General features: G+C 32.3%; 2 protein-coding genes across 2 annotated transcripts in view; one reads left to right on the plus strand and one right to left on the minus strand.

Annotated features, from left to right (window-relative positions):
* Positions 1–22,898, plus strand: part of LOC113403119 (dystrobrevin beta) — a 170,224-nt gene that overhangs the window by 65,550 nt on the left and 81,776 nt on the right. The gene's annotated exons all lie outside the window — the stretch shown is intronic.
* On the minus strand, positions 18–22,147 carry LOC113403118 (sodium-dependent noradrenaline transporter-like). Its single transcript, XM_064219000.1, has 21 exons — positions 22,140–22,147; positions 19,815–19,897; positions 16,074–16,135; positions 15,165–15,275; positions 14,647–14,809; positions 11,990–12,037; positions 10,984–11,067; positions 10,118–10,240; positions 9,336–9,467; positions 8,885–8,947; positions 7,128–7,305; positions 5,992–6,125; positions 5,022–5,161; positions 4,671–4,774; positions 4,061–4,185; positions 3,177–3,289; positions 2,579–2,716; positions 1,728–1,827; positions 1,109–1,209; positions 863–1,030; positions 18–163 (listed from the first exon to the last, which is right to left on the minus strand). The coding sequence occupies exons 1-21, from the start codon at positions 22,145–22,147 to the stop codon at positions 65–67; spliced, it is 2,277 nt and encodes a 758-aa protein (XP_064075070.1). The 3' UTR covers positions 18–64.

Consider the following 22,898-nt stretch of genomic DNA (forward strand, 5'->3'; position numbering starts at 1 on the left):
TACGAATATGTCCACGTAGTACTTAAGTATATAGATCCTGATTATAGTGTCTAGAGATATTTTTCTAAACGTAAAACCAGTGTTGCCATGTGAATCGACTCACAGGCGCTCCACCACGTATCGCTTCGTGTTCCGACTCCGGTGATATACAACATGCTATGCGCTGAAACATATAAAAAATATATAATTAAGTAAATAGTATTAATACAACAATTGACATATACATTAAACACATCATATTCAATTTATATTACTGTTAAATATCAACAAAAATACGACTGGGTTTGTATATTATGTCTTTATTTATTAAGAACATCCAATATAATGTTAATGTGTGAAAAATTAAGTCAATTTCACTTCTAATCAAGAATATCATGACTTAGTAAAATCAGTTTCTTATGGCTATAGCCAGAAGGATTACAGTTTTTTCTAAGTTAAGATTAAAAAAATGATATAAGTCTAAATTTAAAAAAGAAGCTATGTTTACATATATGTGTTTATATGTAGTAAGCTAATTTTGATTATTAATCGTAATAATCGTCGTCGAAATATATTTATTCGATTATGAGCGATATTTAAGTACTGGATTTTTAACAAAAAAACATTTAACGTTCATACATCTATAATCATATTATAAATATGTTAAGTATGTTTGTTTATATGTAGGGGGTAATCGCAGGAAGTAATGGTCCAATTTAAAAGAAAAACTCTGGTAAAAAGCTATATTATTGCTGGGTATAAATTATATATGATCATTTACGAAGCTAGGCGGGTGGCTAGTATCAAATAAAGGTGAAATTCTTAACTGTCTAAATATATTAGTATCAATAGACACATACAGAGATTAGAAAGGCGGTCTCACCTGTTTGCAAGTACCAGGAGTGCTGATAAGTTTATATATAGCAACAAGGGGGATCATCAGAATAGAGGAGCAGGCCAACCCCCAGCCGAGTATGACAGCCCATTGGGGATACATGTAATGCTGATATTGGAGAGGCTGCTGGTACAACAGACCGAAGACCACTACACCCTGTAATATCAGAAAAATACTTGATCAATACACGAACAAAGCCACACGGTTATATAAAGATCTGCACAAAGTACTTACAATTATGAAAATAGGACTGACGAATTTCCAGCATATCCTCCAATACAATCCTGGCCTGAATCCCAGCATTTCCTCCACGTCGTCCGAAAATCTCTTCAACCCTGAAATATGATTAATATAGGTTCTTTTATTTTTATTTATTTATTGAAAAAGTTACACCATCAACTTAACACTTAGCACTTAAAATTATTATCTGATGTGGGTAACATTCAAAGTGATACGTCTTTAAAGGTGTGAACAACATTGACCTTCAAAAATATTTTTGATATAGTTTATATAAACCAAACTAAGCTATTTGAAATATAAAATCGGATTTTAATAACTAAATACTAATTGAAATTAAGACAACAAAGATAAAATACTGTACTGAGGAATATAAAAGAAAATTAGAAAATTAAAAAAAAAAAACCTAAATATATTACTTGTAAGATATGAGATCGAACAATGAGATCTTTGGAATGTTTAACAAAATTAGTTTTATTATTATGAAAGACGTCAATATTGCCGTTAGATGACAAATCATTAAACGAATAAATTTAAAGTTAAACTCGATATTGGTCTAACACATATAACTCAAACGACCTAAACTCGAAATAGTACTAATAAAAAAACCACTCACCATAGAACCATGATACAGCCAAAGCTTCAAATAGCGCTGAGCATAGCAAAGATATTCCAGCGGCATATGTGTCCAACAAGTGGAACATGTATATGCCTCCCTGCAAATCAAAATAATTTAGCCGATTATTTTTTATCATGTACATGGGCGAACCGGCAAATGACTGTCTTGGTAAGTGGTCACTACCGTCCATAGATATTAACTCTGTAATATTATAATATAATATAAGCATTCCTTACATCACCAATGCGCCACCAACCCTGGAAACTAAGAGAATATGTCCCTTGTGCACTGTACACTGACTCACTCACCCTCATACCATAACACAGTAATGCTATGCATTGCTGTTTGGCGTTCGAATAAGGTCGAATTAGTGAGCGTTACCTACCCAGTATAAAACCTTTCTACAAAGGGAATTTGAATAGATTACACAATTCATGATATTTTTAACGTAAGTATGATTTTGAAAGAGTCTCATTAAAAACGATATCGGTGCTTTTGTAAATTAATATGTAAAAATGGTTAATTGGTTAACTAATTACTGCAAATACCGATATCGGTATTTTTTATATACATATATTATGTTTAACATTTTAAATTGACATGGTTAATTTTATTACTACAAGTATTTAAAACGGCAAATTTACCATGTTCTCGGGAACAAGACATTCGTAGACAATGTCGAAATATCGAGCTCCACCAAATAAAAATAAAAAACATGGTAAATATCCCGTTTTAAACACTTGTAGTAATATATTGTTACTTTGAAAAGTTGTTTAAACCTAGTTTGTAAAGCATTTAATTTAGAGATAACAGTAGAGAGTTAGAGATAATCGTTAGTCCAAACTAACCGGTGTGATGTTAATGCAGGCGACGCAAAAGGAGACGCACACGACGAGCAATGTGAAGTGCTCGCGGCGCAGCCAGGTCGCTCCACACGCGCGGGCCTCGTCCAGCAGCCCAGTGATCACGCACTCCAGACCACCCATCTGTGTAAGTATATTATTAGAGAGGAATAAAATGAAGCTTTGCTTTTGGAAAATCTTTGAGGGAAACCAATTTGAACGACGAAAACGAGTATGGGTAAGTAATTTGATATCTTTTGTGGGACGATGTATACGTTTGTACAAAAGGAAAATGATTAATTTTTTTTTTTTTCAATAATCGTTAAAGAGCGTTATTGTGTTAAAGATATTATAAAACTTATATCTTTCTAGTTGATTTCACAACTTGGGAATTAAGAGATCCAGGCTATTTGAAATAAAAACAATACCTGAAATATTGTAGCAAAGCTATCAATGTAAATTAGAATATAAAAAAGCCCGCTGAGTTTCTTTCGTCAGTTCTTCTCATGTCCTAATTGTTTATTTACGAACCAGCGGTAGATTTTGACAATCAATAAGTAATTATAACGCTGAATAAAGAATTTTGTTTTTAACTTTGACTTACTCCAGAATCCAACCCCAACATGATCAGCATAAAGAAGAACAGCATAGCCCACAGACTTGCTCCGGGTAGTGTGGCAACTGCTTCGGGATATACTTGAAAAACTAAGCCGGGACCTAAAAGTAAAATAATACGCTAGGTTTATTTTGCAACAGAAGGCTTAAAAATAGGTATCGATCACTTTGTTTTATGGTTACACGCTTAGGGTAATAAACCTGATTTGCTTGATTTGGATCTTTTTTTTAGCACCTTTTTGATGGCTTAAGTAAGCGGACGCGCAAATTGGACACCTTATGATAAGCGATCACAAGTCACAACTGTATATAGACATTGGCACCGTATGAAATGTTAACCATTTCTGTCATAACCAATGCGTCACCGACCGGAAATGAGATGTTATATCCCTGATGCTTCTAGTTTCTCTGGCTCACTCACACTTCAAACCGGAACATAACAATTCTCCTGATAAATACTAGCTTAGCGGTAGAATTGATGATGAGTGAGTGGTCTGGGTAGGCCAGACGGGCGTGCACATAGCCACGAAGTAAAGTACCTCACCGTCTACGTTAAATCAATGAACCTTGGAAAAGGTGTTGCTTGTCAGTTGATTGCAATATTACAATTTATATGACCCAATTACTTCTCATTAGTAATGATTAAAATTCTAATAATTACTTACAATCATATGCTTCTAGAAATGATCTCTTCGGTGTTCCTTCAGTGCTACAATATGGCCTTTAAGCGAGGTTTTAGAAAGTACTTTCCGTAAGACAGCGGCTAGTCTGTGTTCCTTGGCATTGCAAACGCTCATTGGCGACGGTGACCACTTACCATCATATGGCCCGTTTGCTCGTCTGCCTTGCTAACCAATAAAAAAAAGATCTCACCTTCAGTAGCAACGGATGAAATTGGTACGCCTTGTTTATGAGACATAAAACCCAGATACGTGAAGATGACGAAGCCGGAGAAGAAAGATGTGAAGCAGTTAACCAGAGTTGTGACGAGACAGTCCCTGAAAAAATAAACTGGTAAAATGGAGAAAGCGCTTTTTCAATATAAAAAGATAGCTGAAGGTCTTCATAAAACCGTGGTTTTTTTTTAAAGTGAATTGTTAAATATATCTAGCTAAAACTGCGGCCTATCCCTAAGGGGGTACCCTTAGGGGTGGATTTTCGCAAAACCATTCTTAGCGGATGTCTACACCCGATGAGAAACCTAAAGCCAAATTTCAAGTTTGTAGGTGTTCTAGTTTCTGAGATTTCGTGATTAATCAGTGAGCGGTATTTCGCTTTTATATATAGATTGCTAAATATTTAATTTATGGTTATTTAAAATAATTGTTAGTTTTTAAGTACATATTAGTGTAACTTTTCTTCATCGTCGTGTCAAACTTGTAACAATGTTCAATAATTGTTTACCTAAATGTCTAGATTGACCAAGGAATTGTTTACCAGTGAGTTATTAAGTAATGAATATTATAAAATAGTTCCTGAATACCTGTAACAGTTGTTATGGAACGTGTTGTAGCTTGCATAAGACAGATGGACACCAAACCCAGCACCGACCGAGTAGAAGATTTGAACAGCAGCGTCCACCCATACCTGAAATTCATTGAATAGTTTAACTTTGATCAAGTTTAGTAACATTGTAATACAGTAGATGTGCATGTTTGTATAGAGCACTGAACTTTGAACTGTAAACTCTAGACCAAACTAAAAATAGTGGGTTAATAAATATTTCATTATAACAGTTTTAATTTTAGAATGTTATTCTTAAAAAATATACTAATTTAACGTTTTTGCTGAGAAGGTAAACAGACGATATTATTTTAGATAAAATCTCTCTCACCTGGGTATCCTTCAATCTAGCCAATTCTGGGTTCAAGTAATAAGCAATGCCTCGTGTAGCGCCCGGCAGGAGGAGACCTCTTGCGAGAAGAATTGACAACACAACATACGGCATCGTAGCTGTCATCCATACAACTTTTCCTGAAAAAGGTAATTAAAAATTCAAAGGCAACCACCTCGGCTTAAAATTAATTTAAAATTCAAAGGGTTGCTCGAAAATCCAATAATAATTATTAAAATTGTTTGAAAATATATCTTTGCCAAGAATATTCCACTATTGAGTTTGCTTGGCGGTAGGGCTTTGTGGAATCCCGTCCCCGCCCCTATTCAGCATATATTCTATCGCTCAGCAGCAATACTTTTATTGTTGGGTAAGTGAGTCGGTGTAACTACAGGTACAAGGTGTTAGTTCCCAAGGCTACCAACCTTTAGCGGTGTAAAAATGGTTTCAATTTCTTACGGCGCTAAAGTCTATAGACTTTAGTTTGAGTCTATAGACTTTAGCGCCGTAAGAAAACAGTTGGCCCATATCAGTGTCAATCAATAATATAAAAAAAAATCTTGGTATATATCACTATTACATTTCTATTACCAAATTAATAAATAATAATATTATGTACAGAACTCAATGGGAAATTCTACTAATTTATTTAATGTTACCAATCCAACTTCGACCGAATCATAACTGGATCGTTGTATTTGTAGAACAGGAAAACGTTAAAATGGCAACGATATCGCATCGATTCAATTGCACTAAAGTGAGAATTTATTAGTAGAATTAGTCCCCAGTTCAAATCAGACCACGACGTGATTTCAATGCTATTCTATGCACAGGGAAATCGTTGTATACCTGAAAGTTTTCGAGCATCCTTCGATAAATAACGAAAGTCACAATTCGACCAGAATTGTGAATAATAATAGTTTATCAATAGTTTTGTAAAATATTTCGAGTATAATTATTAATAACGTACCTGAACTTTTAACACCTTTGAACAGAGACAAGTAGAGCGTGATGTAAACAATACCCAAGCAGATAGCCAGTTGCCATTTTGGTAATCCTAAATCGTTGAGGCCTTCAGAATGTTGCATCTCCAGTACAGCTCGACTACAATTCAAAACAAAGTCAGTATTTACATATTATACTTTTACAGTAACTACATTTATAAATGTAGTTACTGTTAAATTATATCTATAGATATAAAGTATATAAAGTATATCATTGTTGTAATTATTGTTAGTTATTTTTTTTTTTAATTCATTTAATTTTTCTGCTAATTGTTTAAATGTTAAATAATTAATAAGCGTCTATATTGCAGTATGTAGTATTTATTAAATAGAGTATTGTTAAAAAAATTGTTATTGGAGGCTAACGTAACTATTAATGCTGTATATACCTATTAAGTGTTTGAAATTGTATCTGTCATTTTATTGTATTCTTGTTTTAAGTGCTATATTTCAAATACTGTGGTGTATCGATTAAATAAAATAAAAAAAAAAATAAAAATAAAAATATTTTTGGGAAAAATCACCCATATCGTTTTAATTCGTTTCTGAATTAGGAAAATATGTACGTAATATCCGTGCATATACTTTTTATTAGCATAAGTAATGCTCCGTGTGGTATGGACTTTGTCAATATTTAGGAAATAATTTAGAACTTGTCTCAAATAACTATCAAAAAATGCATAGGTTTTTTTTTATCGTATTTCTTTGTGCTATTTCCTCTGTGTAGCGAGTAAATGCGGTCAGTCAGCCAAAAAGTAACTTAATGTTGCAACCACTTTCAACTTCATAATCAGTCCTGTAATATTACAATGCCTATGTATTTTCATGAATATTGCTTAGGGGTTGCGCTTTGTCCAAGTCTGTCTGGGTTGTTTATCTCATACAGCAATACTAAGTATTACTGTGTATCGGTTAGAAAGGCGACTGAGCGTAACTACAGGCACAAGAGACAAAGAAGGTTTTTGGCGCATAAATGTTACAAGGATGGATAAATACTTCTTACGGGACCGATATCTATGGGCGATGTTCACCACTTACTATCAGTTGACTCATTTGGATGTCGACTATTTACTTTAAAAAAAAAAGCAATGACTCAACTTACTGAAAGAATTCCGAAGCCGGTGTGAAATGAGAGAGTGGCCCTTGGTACAAGACGTCAGTTTTGTTTGTGTCGTTCGATTTGGCCGCGTCCCAACACTGCTCCGTATTCCAAGAGTTATCGCAATGTAACCAGGGTAGTTCAGATCTAGCGGATGATATCAGGAAGTAGAGTGCCCAGCCTGAATATAAAATGACCATTAGGATATGGGATATCAATCATGACTATGTTTTAAATAAAACTAAATTAAGATATATATTAAAAATTATATATAATAAATGAGGCATATTAGACAATACAAGACTAAATTAAAAATAAAAAGCATTTGTATGATATTGTGAATTTGAATTTGTTGATTTCCAGGCAGAATATATATATAAATTTAATAGTACTTTACTGACATACTCTGGTGGAAAAGAATAACTACTGAGTTTCTTGCCAGTTCTTCTCAGTAGAATCTACTTTCCCAACCGGTAGCTTTACATTTATTTTAACACTGTAATATGACGAATTAAAAGTGTTTTTAATAGCCTACCTGAATTTAGAATATTTTGAATTGATTAGTCCTAAATGACTTACTTAAACCAAATAAAAAAAAAACGGATTTTTATTTTTTTACAATGTAATATTTTTCAAGGAAATTGTTTGAAATATAACGTGAAGTCAATATTGCTATACCATTGTCCTCTATTTATTTACTACTTCTGTATTTAATATAAGTTTGTCTCCCAAAATCTTCAAAATCAGAAAATATTTATATTGTTGCTGTACAAATAAACTAAGTCTCGCCGAAACTTCCAGAAGTATGTATAATTGTGAAATTGTTGATAACATCGGAGAGAGTTCATTAATTGGATTAAAATACAATTAATAAAGTATGCAATGTGTAATTAATTTCCTCGCATCTCAGTCTCGGTTCTCATTAACATTTAATTAATATGTTATATAAAACCTGTTCAGCGAAATACGTATTATTTAATTTATATCTGACAAAACACATGTTTATATTAAAGTTATCAGAAATAATACTACATACTACAACTACTAATCTGTAACTTTGGAATCGTCCAAAATCAACATCAAAATAAACTTACTTTTTTCAAGTAGGCTTTTGAATCGTCACAAACACTTTTGAATCGTAACTTAACAAACTATATTAAGTGAAGCTACCACCGATTCGAAGTGTAGATTCTACTGACAAGAACCGGCATGAAAATCAGTAGTTACTCTATTCCAATATTTAAAATACAAAGTTATATGCATTAAATACAAATATATATTTGTATGATATATTTTGCCTGGAAGTTAACAGGTATTAGCTTTTATATCATCTATATAATCTTGTGTTGAATAATATATATTTTTTTATTATTGTATTTTTTACAAATGATTTGATTTTAAATGAAAAACACTTAACAAATACAAATATTATTATGATTTTGATAAAGAGTAATTCATTTAACGTGGAAGGGCGCGCCTTCGTGAGCGAATCGGTTTATTATTTCAATTGCTGTTATAATGTTGGTAGTAGTGGAAGCGAGAGACAAAATAGTAAGATAAGGTTTATTTCAGACCTACGATTAAAGGCATTTGTCAACGTTAAGCACTATCAATGCCAAAAACCTAAGGGCAAAGTTGGCCTGCAATCCCTACCTTCGTCTAATAGTCAAAAGTACTAAATTATATAGATTCCAATAACGTGCATAAACCAATTTTGTATTCGCCATAGCTTCATATTCATAGTTTTGAAAATTACTCACCAATAATAACATTGTAATAAAACGAAACGTAAAAAGCGACCATCACTGCACAGAATCCTACACCTGAAATAGATTTTTTTATGTTATTTCTATTTTATAAATTAGTTTCTAAATAGATATATTCATCAAAGATTCCAATAGTAGATGGAACTGTGAACGCACAGTAAATACCCTTTAAATGAACCCCTTTTCATAATACCTATCCCAGAAAAAAGATAAAAAAATAAGGGTAAGATTTGATATATATATATATGCATAGAGTTAATTATTTAATTATATATCAGATTATTCATAAAAGAGAAAAGTAAGCAAAGGCGAAGACAGAAGAAGAGGAAATACCACTTCTAACAGTTCCCTTTCTGCTTGTACAGTGATACAGGCAATAACTTGGAGAGCTTTTTTATATAAATTGTATTCTATGTTCGAATTTAGAAACTCATTAATGACTTACCCTTGAATAGAGGACATATCTTCCAAAGCGTGATAGGTCCTTGCCGATTGTATTGCCCGAGAATGAGTTCCATGTAGAAGAGTGGCACCGCACCGAAGATTAACATAAGCATGTATGGTATCAGAAAAGCACCTAACACAAACAAATATTATTTAAAATACCATTAAATACTTCAATTTTAATTCGTGTTTAATAAATACGTATATACTATAAATAAAGGACGTTTTTCTTTTGGTCAAAGTGTTAATTCATTTCATTAGATTGGAAGATCAGGAATCCCAATTGATGTTTCGTTTACCTTCATTACCAGAGATGAGATAGTTTATTATGTCAATTAAATTATCAATTACCGAATACCTAATTAAATTTTAGTAGATGATGCAGGATTAAAAAGTGGATATGGAAAGCAGAGAACCGGGATCTTTAGTGCACTTTGAAAGGGGAATATCACACTGTCAGCTAGAAGACCTTCACTACTCGACTAAAGGTTTACCATAATTTGTCATGTGATAACCACATCCAGCGTTAGATGCGGGTGGAATATGAACATCAGTGGACTATATGAGTAACTTTAGATAATAATTGTTTTAAATTTGGAAGACATTATTAAAAACCACTTTAGTTTGATATATATAGCATATCAGCATTTTCAACTGTCTAGAATTCATTATGAAATGGACTCATAGTGACGTTAAAAATTTGCTGTAATACAATTTACAATATAATTTTGAAAATATAGAAGTAATTCAATATACTTATAGAATTAATTAGTCGGTACTAACCTCCACCGTTCCTGTAGCAAAGGTAAGGGAATCTCCAGACGTTAGCGAGATCGACAGCAAAACCGATTATGGAAAGAAGAAAATCTGCTCCAGTACCCCATGTCTCGCGGCCATCATTTATTTCTGGACAAAACCATTAAATAAAAAAAAATATAATAGCTCTTCTTAACATTGATCAGGTAATCAATATCGTATTATACATTGAACGAACAAATACACTCAAGAAATTAATTAATAAATAATTTATTTTAACCTTTCAAATTAAGCATATTGGAAATTTTAATTTCATATTTATGAATAGTTTAGCTTAAAATAAATAGTGCACGCAATATGAAACAAACTTCTGAAATAATTAAATAAAAAATATTTATTAAAATTTGAATGCATAAAATTATCATGTCTGAAAATAACTGAACAACTTGTGTTCTCATAAAAATAAAAAAAAACAAAATATATTTTATTCAAGTAGGCTTTTACTAGCACTTTTGAATCGTCATTTAACAAATTATTTAAAGTAAAGCTACCACCGGTTCGGAATGTAGATTCTACCAAGAATAACCGGCAAGAAACTCCATTGTTACTCTTTTTCAACATTTAAAAATACAGTCATGTTAGTTAAATACAATTATATATGTTATGTCTCCTGCCTGGAAGTCAACAAATATTAACTCCACGCTTTTTTATCATCAATATAATCTTGTATCGAATAATATCTTTACCAATGTATTTTTTACAATTGACTTGAATCTATGAAACGGCAAAGTTAAAATAAATTTTAAAAATAATTCAGAGACTATGACTCGAAAAAAGAATTCCTATATAAATATGCGTTGTATATGTGTTAGAAAACAAATATAATTACTAACCTGCCTTAGCAACACTATTCCCTCGAACCCTTATAGATGGTTCACTGTAGTACACTTCTTCCTCAATTTGAGTTTTAGGCTCCTCTGAAGAACAGATAATAGATTAATTGATTTTTTTCATCGAATAAGGCATAGTAGCAACCTGTAAATTTCTCCCTACTAGGTTAATTCCTCTTCTCCCTTCGAGGAGAAGGTTTTGAATATATACCACTTTTTTGAATGTATACACCACCACGCTGCTCCAATGTGAGTTAGTGGATACACATGTGGCAGAATTTCGTTGAAATAAGCCTGTATGTGGTTTCCTCACGATGTTTTCCATCTCTTCACGAGGTTTATTTCAAATACAAATGAAGAACAAGAAAATTCATTGGTGCTTCCCTAGGTCTGAATCCGCAATCATCGGTTAAGATGCACGCTAACCACTGGGCTATCTCGGCTCTAGTAAGGCATGTTCACTTAATATTTAGTATCTTAGTGTACTCTTGTAATGTGTCGTAAAATTTTATAGTTAAACAATCAGTTTAAGGTAACGTGATATATCTTCTTTTCTCTATTTTTGCTATAAAAAATAAGTCCCAAAATTTAATTCAACATAAGTTCCAGTATTCGCTTAGCTGTCTTAGGGCATCAGGTTTGAAAATTAGTAACGATCAGTTGGCCACACACAGTGGATAGTAACCACAATGATGGCCAAAGGCTCATATGAAGGAGGAGGGTTTGAGACTTATTTAACGCTGTTCCATTATTTGTGGGTAATATAATATTTATCTGGTAAAATATTATCTGACACATGTATCCTGTTTCAGTTTTCACGATGTTTTCCTTTAAGGCTGAACACGACACCACTTACAAACAAAAATTAAAGACGTGAGAACTGTTTCTTTTCGATACTCGTTTTATATCTAAATGATTTATTGATTTAACTAATCGTCTTAAAAGAATAGGAACTTTAGGAAAAAGTTTAGTGGAAAATTGGAAGAGTTCTGATGTAAAAGGTACTTACTTTTGTAACATGATAGTGTTACTACGGAACTTTTAGTCGACTTATGATCTGAAACAAATATTACAATTAGAATATGTAAAAGTCGACTATTATTATTTATATATATAGAGTTAGACTATTAGTTTGTACATTGCTTTCTGGATTATATTATTTTTCTTACAAACGATAAGAGATTCGTTTAGTTTTAGACGGTTACGTATCTACTTCAAAATCAAAACAAAAGTTCAAATCTTTGTTCAAATTAAAGACATTACACTTACTTATTGATTATCAGAAATCTACTACCGGACAAATAAGCCCTGAGAATATCTAACTACTGGTATCAATTGAATTTACGCCACAAATTCTAGAAGAAATATTTTAAGTATTGGCGAACATGCGTTACAGTATTAAATACTTGTATATATTGAGAATCGACAGTCAATATTTAAATTACTTTAGAATTGTTTCTTATTCTTTATACTCCTATATAACAGCTCTTTTTTGCAGCACAAAATTTTATGGGTTTCGGTTGAATTACCCTCGGACTAAATGCCAAATTACGTAGTACCGTACGATAAATCATTCGATGACTAAACAAACTTTTAAAAAAAAGATTATATCTAATGTTTTAATCAAATTTAATAGACGATACCTACCACGGACGAGAATACCTGACCGTTGGATCTCAAAGCGTAAAATGCCTTTCATAACATAGCGTCAAGTCTTTAATAACGTCGGTATTCGCACCACCTATAATGGGATGCCGATGCGAAAAAATTCCACCTCCTGAGGTGATTGTGTGAATGCAGAGCGATTGAATGGAACGCAGATAATTGGTTTTCAAACAGATTCTAAGAAGAACAATGAATATTATATTTATTTAAATTACGTCTTAATAGTCCGATTATATCAACGCAAGTTTCATGACAGATTATAGTCCACATTTTAAATGTTAATACTTTCACAATTAAGATTAGTATTGTTTGATTTTTTTGTTACTTGAGACGTTTTTAAATTTAAATTTTATTAGTTAAAATAATAAAAAAAAAAAACAAACATTAATTGACATCAAAACGAAACGAAATCTCAAACCAGTACTAGTTTTACGTTTAGATACATTGTAAAGTATTTAAATAAGCTAATACTTTGATTTTGATTATATAATTTTCATGTAAATTAATTTCTTATTTTATAGAGCATTAATTTAAGCTCACTTTTACACTTATAACATCTTACTAACAAAACATTTTAGGTAATAATTTGAAATCTGAATTTTTATATAAATTAAGATGATCTTTTAACTGACTTGAGATGACATGTTTGTTGGAGTGCAATAGGGAGTATTATGATTTGATTTGATTTGATATTATTTGGTGACAAAAAGTGGACTGACAAATCTACTATCACTGTCTTGAAACAAAACAGCCTAAGTAACAAATCTATCGTATCAAATGCAAAATACTTTCGCAACCATTAAATGCTGAAATCCTATCAATAAATGTATAATTTAACCAAATTCAAACTCAGGACAAAAGACTAGCAGTGGTCAATAGGACGTAAATAAAACTGCATCGTGATAGCATTTAATCATTCTGCTTTGGTGACTAACCAAACATGAGCTCAGAAATTTTGACATATCTACTACATTCTACAAAACTATTAGTAATACCATTAGAGCACTAGAGACTCCTTAGATCTTTATGTACTCAACAAAATTGTATTGTACGAAAAACACAGATATATGGACATTCAAGCTAGAATTTTTTATTGAAGCTTCAAAAACTATGACGGTGACGATAAATCAAAATGTATGTTTTCGAAGAAACATTCAAAGAATACTCTTTTGTTTCAAATGAAGTAAGTGATTTAAATGCTTTCCCAGCAAGGTATGCTGTAAGAAGAAACACGAAACTCATCGGAGAACATGAGCGTGAAATATCAGTATATGATTTGCAACATTAACCATAACAATTATAAAATAGGTACACAGGATACTCGTATCGAAATGGCGTATCACCTTAAGTCGCTTGTCAACATGTTACGTGTGAAATACGAAATGAATTCTTACAGAATCGCACTGCTGTACCTAAATTGCGGTGACGGAAAGGACTTATTGCCACTTCACAGTACCTCTTAACTGTATTTGCCTCTCTACCTGTTTACTGTTCGTCCATAACATGCCAATTGATCTCAGTAAGGGGTCAGGCTGACAAACTTCTACGTATTATTTGTTTGCCATGATCATGTTGAGGCCAACTTACAGTTATTGGACATGTTATAGTATAATAAAACCATCCAAATGATATTAAACTAGTTTTCTCCTGCGGCTTGGCCCACGTATTAGACGGGGTTGGGGGAGCGTCGGGCGTAGGTTTTAGTAGGTTGTCATTCCTAGGGTTTCGAGCTTGCTTCAAAAATCTTATTTCATCAAATTCGGTTCAGTCGTTTAAACATGAAAGCCTATCATACAAGCTAATATACAGACAGACAGAGTTACTTTCGTATTTATGATATTAGTATTAATGTTGTTAATAAATGATTGTTGTTGTAGAGAAAATATTCATCCCAGTAGTCAATGGCTTAAATATTTAAATAGTAAGAGGCCAGATAGCTTGTTTTTTTACAATTTATTATGAATAGTTTCAATGAATAAAACGGACGCTTCAGTTACTCACCGAAAGCCCTGGGCGTGCTCCCAGCGGAGCAGTAACCGTCATCCCGTACGCTGCGCCCGCCAGGTGTCCCGCCAGCGTTTCTGCTCAGCAGTGCGGGGCTAGCGCGCTGCTCCTCATATGAAGGAGCTGTGTGTGTTACCACATTTGCACCACTTAGAGTTGCCTGGAGAAAAAATATATGATTTCACGTTTATGAGGGCATGGACTTCTGCTACAGTCTTTGTAAAGCTGGAAACATTTTTAAGACAGCTTTATTACAAAGATTTCCAGATTATGATCATACTGTTTTTTTATTAAATAGTAATAATTCATTATAACACCAATGTGGCACCAATCTTGGAAGTAACATGTTATATCCCTTGTACTTGTAGTTACACTGGCTCACTCACCCTACACCGGAACACAACAATATTAAGTACTGCTGTTTTGCGGTAGCTACCTATGCAGGCGGGCACGTATTAAGCTCTACCACCAAGTAAATGATGACGATGATGATGAAGCAAAAAAAGCCTTCTTACCACAGTAGGTACCTTCTCGCGGTAATCTCTTTCGTAGCTGGTGGGACGTGGTCGAGATGGTAGTGAGCTGGTCAAGTCTGGTCTGTGGCAGCTGACATCCACTTCTTGCTCCTAAAGTATACACAATTAATTTTAGATAGAACCGAAATAAGATTGGACAGATGGATGGTAATTCATTGAACTTCGATTTGTAATTGATATTTAAGGTTACCTATGGAATTTGTTACAATCTTTTGAATCTAAATAGATAGCCAGAAATTCGAGGAATACCTACATGTAAATATTATCGCCATCATGACTAATAATATACTAATTTATATCTATATATAATTTATCATGTAAATAAATGGAGCTGAAGCGAACTGAAATTAGGTCTTTGTCACACTTGCTGTTGAGACACTGGGACCTTGGAGTAATAGTGTAAAACCCTTTATTAAAGGTATTACACCTTTTCTAAGTGCTCTACTAGTAAGGATATTTTCTGACCAGAGTATTGGAATTGGGATTGCAGCTAGAATTCTTACCACCATTCCACGGAGACATGTGTTATTTGTGCAGTAACTATTTTTAATTTTTATTTGGACACAATTAAGGCCTTAATATTAACAATTCTTATGTAAATAGATATATTGTTTTGTACGATATTATGTATATACAAAGAATTAGTTGTTTTGATGTTAATTAATTAGCTTAGATACCGTTCCTCTACCTAAAGGTTGCCTGGAAAAGATCGCTGTCTTAGCAATAAGACCGAATCTCGTGCATCTTTCTTGAATGTGACTTATGTGTGTTTGTCATCAAATCAAATTACTCTTTATTGTACACCAATAACTTGTATGTTATTGGTGTTCAATAAAGAGTAATTTGATTTGATAATATATTAATTTTATTTATAATAAAATCACTGACCTGACCCCTCGTGGGAGATGATCCACGGCGAGATCCACTACTCGAAGATCTATTGCTCGCATCTGCAAACAAGACACCAGTTGAAAATATGTGTACATTTACAATATTGATATTGGTGACAATTTTTTCTTGACTTTAAAGGAACATTTCAACTTGAATTCTTACAAATTGTATGATAACCCTAAAATGATTTAAATTTCATTTTGTACATTTACGTACTAGATAAACAAGAGACTAACTAATATCGTTATAAGTCAATAGTAATTATAATTTTTGAGTACTTAATTATATTCATACGTTCCATTTTTAAAACACGAAGCTGCATATATTGCTAACTAAAATATTGTCGTATATAATTTCGGCTTGGTAACTATTTCAGACAGCTCCCCTTTTTTAATAAAATACTCTATGGACTTATTGTTCATTGATATATTTTTATAATAATAAATTTAAATCGTGATTGAATATTATGGTTTGAGAACTTATATTTAATTTTCTTAAAAATAATTTGTTCAGTTTTATATATTTTTTTAATAATGATACAAAGTCAATTTATATTAAACTAAGAATACAATATAATAAAACAAAAGTAAGGTAATGTCGTGGATACAATGTTAATTAATAAAAATTCTACAGTAATTTTTAGGTTATTTTTTTTTTATAAATAATGTAGTGGTCGGAAAAAGTGTTGTACAAATTTACTAAAATCTACAATAATATCGCAGTCTTGCGATAAATAAAAACATCAATTGTATGAAATCAGCATACAGAACGAACATGTTATTTAATGTTTTGAAATGCATTAGTTTCGATCGGACTATTCTAAGTTAAATTTTATAGTTAAACCATCGATAGTTTTACAACACTGTAATTCACATATATGATAAAAACCGATTTAAAAAAAAGGTTACTAATTTCTCTGTATTTTGTGTATATTTTTTATAGAAAAGGAACATTCTAGATACCATAAAAAGCTGGGGTTGAAATTATTTGGTCATACTTCTTGCAACACCAATGGAATTCTGACGGTATGTCGATGCTTTTCGTGTAAGATATACAAAATTTAATCATATATTAAATATATACACCACACATATATACAATTTTGACGACCTCCGTGGTCGAGTAGTGTGTACACCGGTTTTCATGGGTACGCCACTCCGAGGTCTCGGGTTCGATTCCCGGCCGAGTCGATGTAGAAAAAGTTCATTAGTTTTCTATGTTGTCTTGGGTCTGGGTGTTTGTGGTACCGTCGTTACTTCTGATTTTCCATAACACAAGTGCTTTAGCTACTTACATTGGGGTCAGAGTAATGTATGTGATGTTGTCCAATATTTATTTATTTACATTTATTATACACTGGCTCACTCAACCTTTAAACCAGAACACAAATCTTTATTTGTGGCTGGTACCTACGCAGACGGACTCGCATAAAACCCTTCCACCAAGTTAATACTACCTATAATTCATAATATCATCATCTATATAAAGAGTAACTACGAAAGTAATGGTTAAGAGTCTCTTGGCAGTTTTCCCTGTAGAACCCATATTCCGAATCGGTCGAAAAATCTACCGAAAGTTCGAAGGACAACATTTCCGAAAAAACTTCGTCATTAATTCAATGTGATTACATTTCGTTTACATAGTAATGGCAGCTGATATTTTTTTATCCTACGTAATTTATTATTTTAGTATTAAATACACCCAGTGAACATTTTTTTCATTAACTAAATTAGCATATGAACATTACAATTAATCCTTATTAAAAGCAGTGAGACTTTCAAGAAGAGATTTTAATTTCACGATAAAATTGTAATTATCGAAAGTCAACAAAACTCTCGTTCGAATCAACTTCTCTGAATAGACAAAGATATCAATCAGTTATAAAACTTCATAAAAAGTTACACTAACTTAAGCACTCTAACCGCTCACTTTCTTGTTTTAAAATAATTAATTAAAAAAAAGAATTTATGCATTTTAAGAAAAAAGATCGTCTATTTATAGCCGTTAATTTATCGTGCGATATTTTGAATTAAGAACGTACAAAAATATTATAATAATTTACATAATTTAAAAGGTCATTCCATTCAATTGAGTCAATTTAAATGTTTAATTACGCGTAAAAACATTTTAGTGAAACAAAAATATACTGAAACTATATTATTAAGCATTCAAGAATTGACTAAATTGCTGAATACGTTTAAACAGACGTGTTGTTTAGAATAGTGATGTAACAAATGCCAATGTTTGGCATTCTTGAATGTGGACGACACGACGATATACTTTTGGAACTATATTTTAATTAAAATAACCATAAAGTTAATTTAAATAATGCAGAAATTATTTAGTGACAATTTTATTTCAGATATTATTATTTTTTTATAAATAAAAGAGTTAGAGCATATATCAAATAAAAAAAATACTTTCGTAATAAATTTAAGAACAAATTTAATGAATTAAAATGTCGATAGTTATAATAATTTTATTTTATTTCACAGCATAGAATTACAAACTACATTTAAAATAATTTGTTTTGACAAAATAATATTTTTATCGATGTCTCTGTGATTAGAAAAAAATGTATCTACGTATTCGTTACATCACTAGTCTAGAGCTCGAAACTTAGTGTAGCGACTAGAAGATAGCGCAGCTGAGGGTACTTAGTGAAGATCTTAATGTAAGCGCCGTTAAATCCCTCGTATTTTCGCAATCAAAGAGAAATAAGCTGTAGTATGTTTCGTTCGTGTGGTCACCTCTAACTTTGAGAATACCAGGTTATATATAGTATATTATTGTGTAAAATTACGTCATTCTCCTCTTATGAAAAAACTTGGTGGTAGGGCTTTTTGCAAGCCTGGGTAGGTACCACCCACTCATCAAATATTCTACCGTCAAACAGCAGTACTCAGTATTGTTGTGTTCCGGTTTGAAGGGTGAGTGAGCAAGTGTAACTACGGGCACAAGGGACATAACATCTTTGTTCCCGAGGTTGGTGGCGCATTGATGATGTAAGGAATGGTTAATATTTCTTACAGCGCCTTTGTCTATGGGCGGTGGTGACCACTTACCATCAGGTGGCCCATATGCTCGTCCGCCTACTGATATCATAAAAAAAACACAGCATTACAACACATATAATGTGCCCCACTGCTAGGCATCCTTGCCTCTTGACGGCGAGGTTTGGAGCTTAATCCACGCTGCTCAAATGTTGTGGAATTTCATACGGCAGCCAATCTCAAGGAAGACCAGCTAACTACGCAAGACATGTTATACTGTTAAGAAATGTGCGCAAACACGGATGCCGATATCCGATAGGAAGGTGAATTTGACACGTCCGGAAAGTCAAATCAAATCAAATCAAAAATCTTTATTCAATATAGAAGTGTTTACACTTGCTTATTGATTGTCAAAAATCTACCACCGGTTCGGAATTTAGCACCTCGGACCTGAGAAGAACCGGCGAAAGAAACTCAGCGGGATATTTTTTTTTTTTCCATTTTGCATGTACAATAATAATTATATTTTAGTTATTTGATTGATTTTATTGTTCAGGAGGAAGACTAATGCTTTTATATGCCGTCCGATGCAAGGAAATCCTCCCAAGTTCCAAAGTCTGTGCTGTTACTGAGAATTTTTCGACACGAAAACTGAACTTTTTGATTTTTTTTACGACCTTACATGGGTTTTAAACTCATGACTAGATTAGATTAGGGAGGTTACCACACTTGCCAGTCCCCCTACCTTCTCGCAGCTCCCCCGCGCCCACGCTGTTACCCAGCACCGGCATACCCGCCATGCCGTCGGCTACGCGTGCTCCATCATCACTAAAACAAATATTATATGTTAATAACACTTAAATTAACAAACTGTATTTAAGATATATTATTCTTTCTTATGATCATTTGAAATATCAGAACTATATATGCGATATTGACTGTAATAATTATAATATTTAAAGGACATAAGTGTCAAATTAGCGTATAGGTAAGTAGCGTAACGTATAGCGTAGGAAGTCGGTTCTCACCAGTAATCGAGTAGGGGACCCAATAGTTATAATATTGCATTTTAATTGAGTTTCTGTTACAAAGGCTAGAAGAGACTGCTGTAAGCTATAAGGCCGCGTGTACACGATTATTAAACAAATGATTATTAATTTAGTCAAAGCTTTGTTTGTTCGTGTATATTATTTAAACAGTTCAAAATATTATATTAAACTAGTTGAAGCTGCGGCTTTGGCTGCGCGAAATTTATAAAACAAAAATTTCTAACCCCCGTTTTACCCCTTAGATTTGGAGTTTCGTAAAATCCAAATTTCAAGTTTGTAATCAGTGAGTGGTATTTCGCTTGTATTTAGATAATATATAGAGTATTATATTAGATTATTTATATACGTAAAAAGAAGTAAAACGAACGAGCCAACTTTATTATCTTTGTGTGCGTGACAGCCACGCTTGACACTCCACAAACAACACACTACTACTAGTGTGAACGTATTTAAAAAAAAAACAAATATTTTTTTCAGCGCGCTCTCAGCTTTGACAGTCGTTATATAATTAATCAAAGATTATTATTATATTTAGTAACACTGTATATAATTTTAATAAAGGATAAATTAATAAGGATTGAGTTGCATTATTTATGTCTGTAATAGAACAATTACAGGTTAGTATTGCAGTCATTATAAAACGTTTAAAGCGAAGTATCCAATCTGTATGTTACTATTTTTACTTATGTACATATAGTGTGTTCAGCGTTTGTGTGTTAATTCATATAATTTTAAAAACAATTGAAGAACAATTTTTGAAAATTGTTCAACATCATTTTAATATGTATTTTATTTAATTTTCTATTGGGAATAAAGACACTAGGAACAGACAGAGAAACGAATAGGCAACTTGGTGGTGAGTGGTAACTTCGCTAACGAGACCGACACTGAGAATCTTAAAATATATAAAGCACTCCTTATGCCGTCAATCCACTGTGGAACCAATCATAGTATATCAAATTGCCGTATAGTGGTTAGTAAATGGTAACCACCCAAATAGGCACAAATATACAAATTCCTTTAAAGTTAAATACTAAGTAAATAAAAACTATTTTAACACACGTGGAGACTCAATGTTTCGAATAAAGAAATTTAAATTTCGAATAATTATGATTCTGTGTTAATTAAGCAGCGTTTTGTAATACGACATAATAAATAAAAAACGATAAATAAAAACTAATTCTATATTCAAAATGATAAATAATGCGTATTCAAAAAATATATATGAAAACATTTCGGTAGAGTTCATCAATTTCGATTAAGGCCCAAGAGACCGGAGCTGTGACAAACATGCCATCAGATATCGGGTTAACGGATTTAAAAAGTAAAAAGTTTTTACATGACACAAAAACAGGTGAGTTCGTTGGCCGTATAATTGTTAAAAAAAACATTCAAATTCAAATATAATTACTTTTGAATCTATATTTAACATGATGTAATGTAGTGTTAAATTAATTATGTTTTAATAAAATAAATTTAATTTATTTTTTTGCTGTCGTCTTACGCACACTAAGACATTTAGTAAGAACAAGCTGATAATAATTGAAGGTGGATGAGCGCGCCTTCCTGAGATAGAGTGCATACGTAGATACGGAATTAGTATTTTAACAGATAAAAAATTAAGAATACAGTACACAGTCACTGCGTTATAATATTTTTACCGCCTAATGCATCAGAGCAATGTAGCGTTATATATTAAAAAAATATATATTTCGGTTTACTTTTTTTGGCGCGAAGTTTGAAAGCTTCGAACATACTATTTCTGAACCATTGATAAAATTGTTCGTTTTAGTTTGTTTTTATTATTCATTTAAAGTAATTAATGTTATTGTTGATTGTTATTTATTTATTATAGAAAGTATTTTTAAAAAGTCGTTTTCACTTCTGATTGGAGAGATGCTCGTATATATAATTATATAAATATAAATTCGGTATTACATTTAATTTTTTTTAATGCATAGAATTAAGTCAATGGTTTGAAAAAAGTCATTCGCAATTAATATATATTTTTTTATCTATACCCGTCCATTTTGATGGACAGAATATGTTTATAGTTTTTCGAGAATCCAATATCCTATTCTATAACATATTACATAATGTATCCCATATTTCATCCGCCATAAGAACCTAATTTTAAAAAATATTTATTTAATTCTGGTTGGCGCTTTGCTAACTATTTATTTATGTTTGTTTAATTTCCGTCGCTTCGTCTTAATTACTTTTACTTGATCGTATCTAGTCGAAGACTGCTAAGATTAACGATTTCCAGCATCTTGAGAGCGGCAAAGTAAAACTAATTGGGATGTGTCAACCTGAGTTTTAATATGCCAACTGTATCGGTTCTTCTAACATGGATATTGAAATATCAATGTATTTGGGAGATTGTTATCACTTATCATAGAAGTGTCCGTGGTACCTATACGTAAGACCCGGGTACGTGTTCTGTGAAAGCGTTGCATAAATTAAATTACTTTTTTAAATATTTAAACCACACAGAAAACTTCAAAAAATGAAATGATACACCTCAATCGAGTAACGTGGTCGAAAAAAACTCATGTTTTACGTTTTTATATATATTTTTTATATTATATATATAGACGACGGGCAAATAGGCCACCTGATGGTAATTCACCAGCGCCCTTAGACATTGGCGCCATCGGCCGTAAGAAATATTAACCATTCCTTACATAGTCAATAGCCACCAACATTGGGATCTAAGCTGTTCCTTGTTCCTTCAAATCAGACACGACAATAATGAGTATAGCTATATGACGGTAGAA

The sequence above is a fragment of the Vanessa tameamea genome, chromosome 25 (genome assembly GCF_037043105.1).
Source record: "Vanessa tameamea isolate UH-Manoa-2023 chromosome 25, ilVanTame1 primary haplotype, whole genome shotgun sequence".
Lineage (NCBI taxonomy): Eukaryota > Metazoa > Arthropoda > Insecta > Lepidoptera > Nymphalidae > Vanessa > Vanessa tameamea.

Excerpts from the sequence above, each read along its gene's own strand:
- LOC113403118 (XM_064219000.1), bottom strand. Across the intron at positions 15,276-16,073 it reads CATCTCCCACGAGGGGTCAG|GAGCAAGAAGTGGATGTCAG; the intron begins GTCAGTGATTTT and ends TGTATACTTTAG. Across the intron at positions 4,775-5,021 it reads CTAGATTGAAGGATACCCAG|GTATGGGTGGACGCTGCTGT; the intron begins GTGAGAGAGATT and ends AATGAATTTCAG.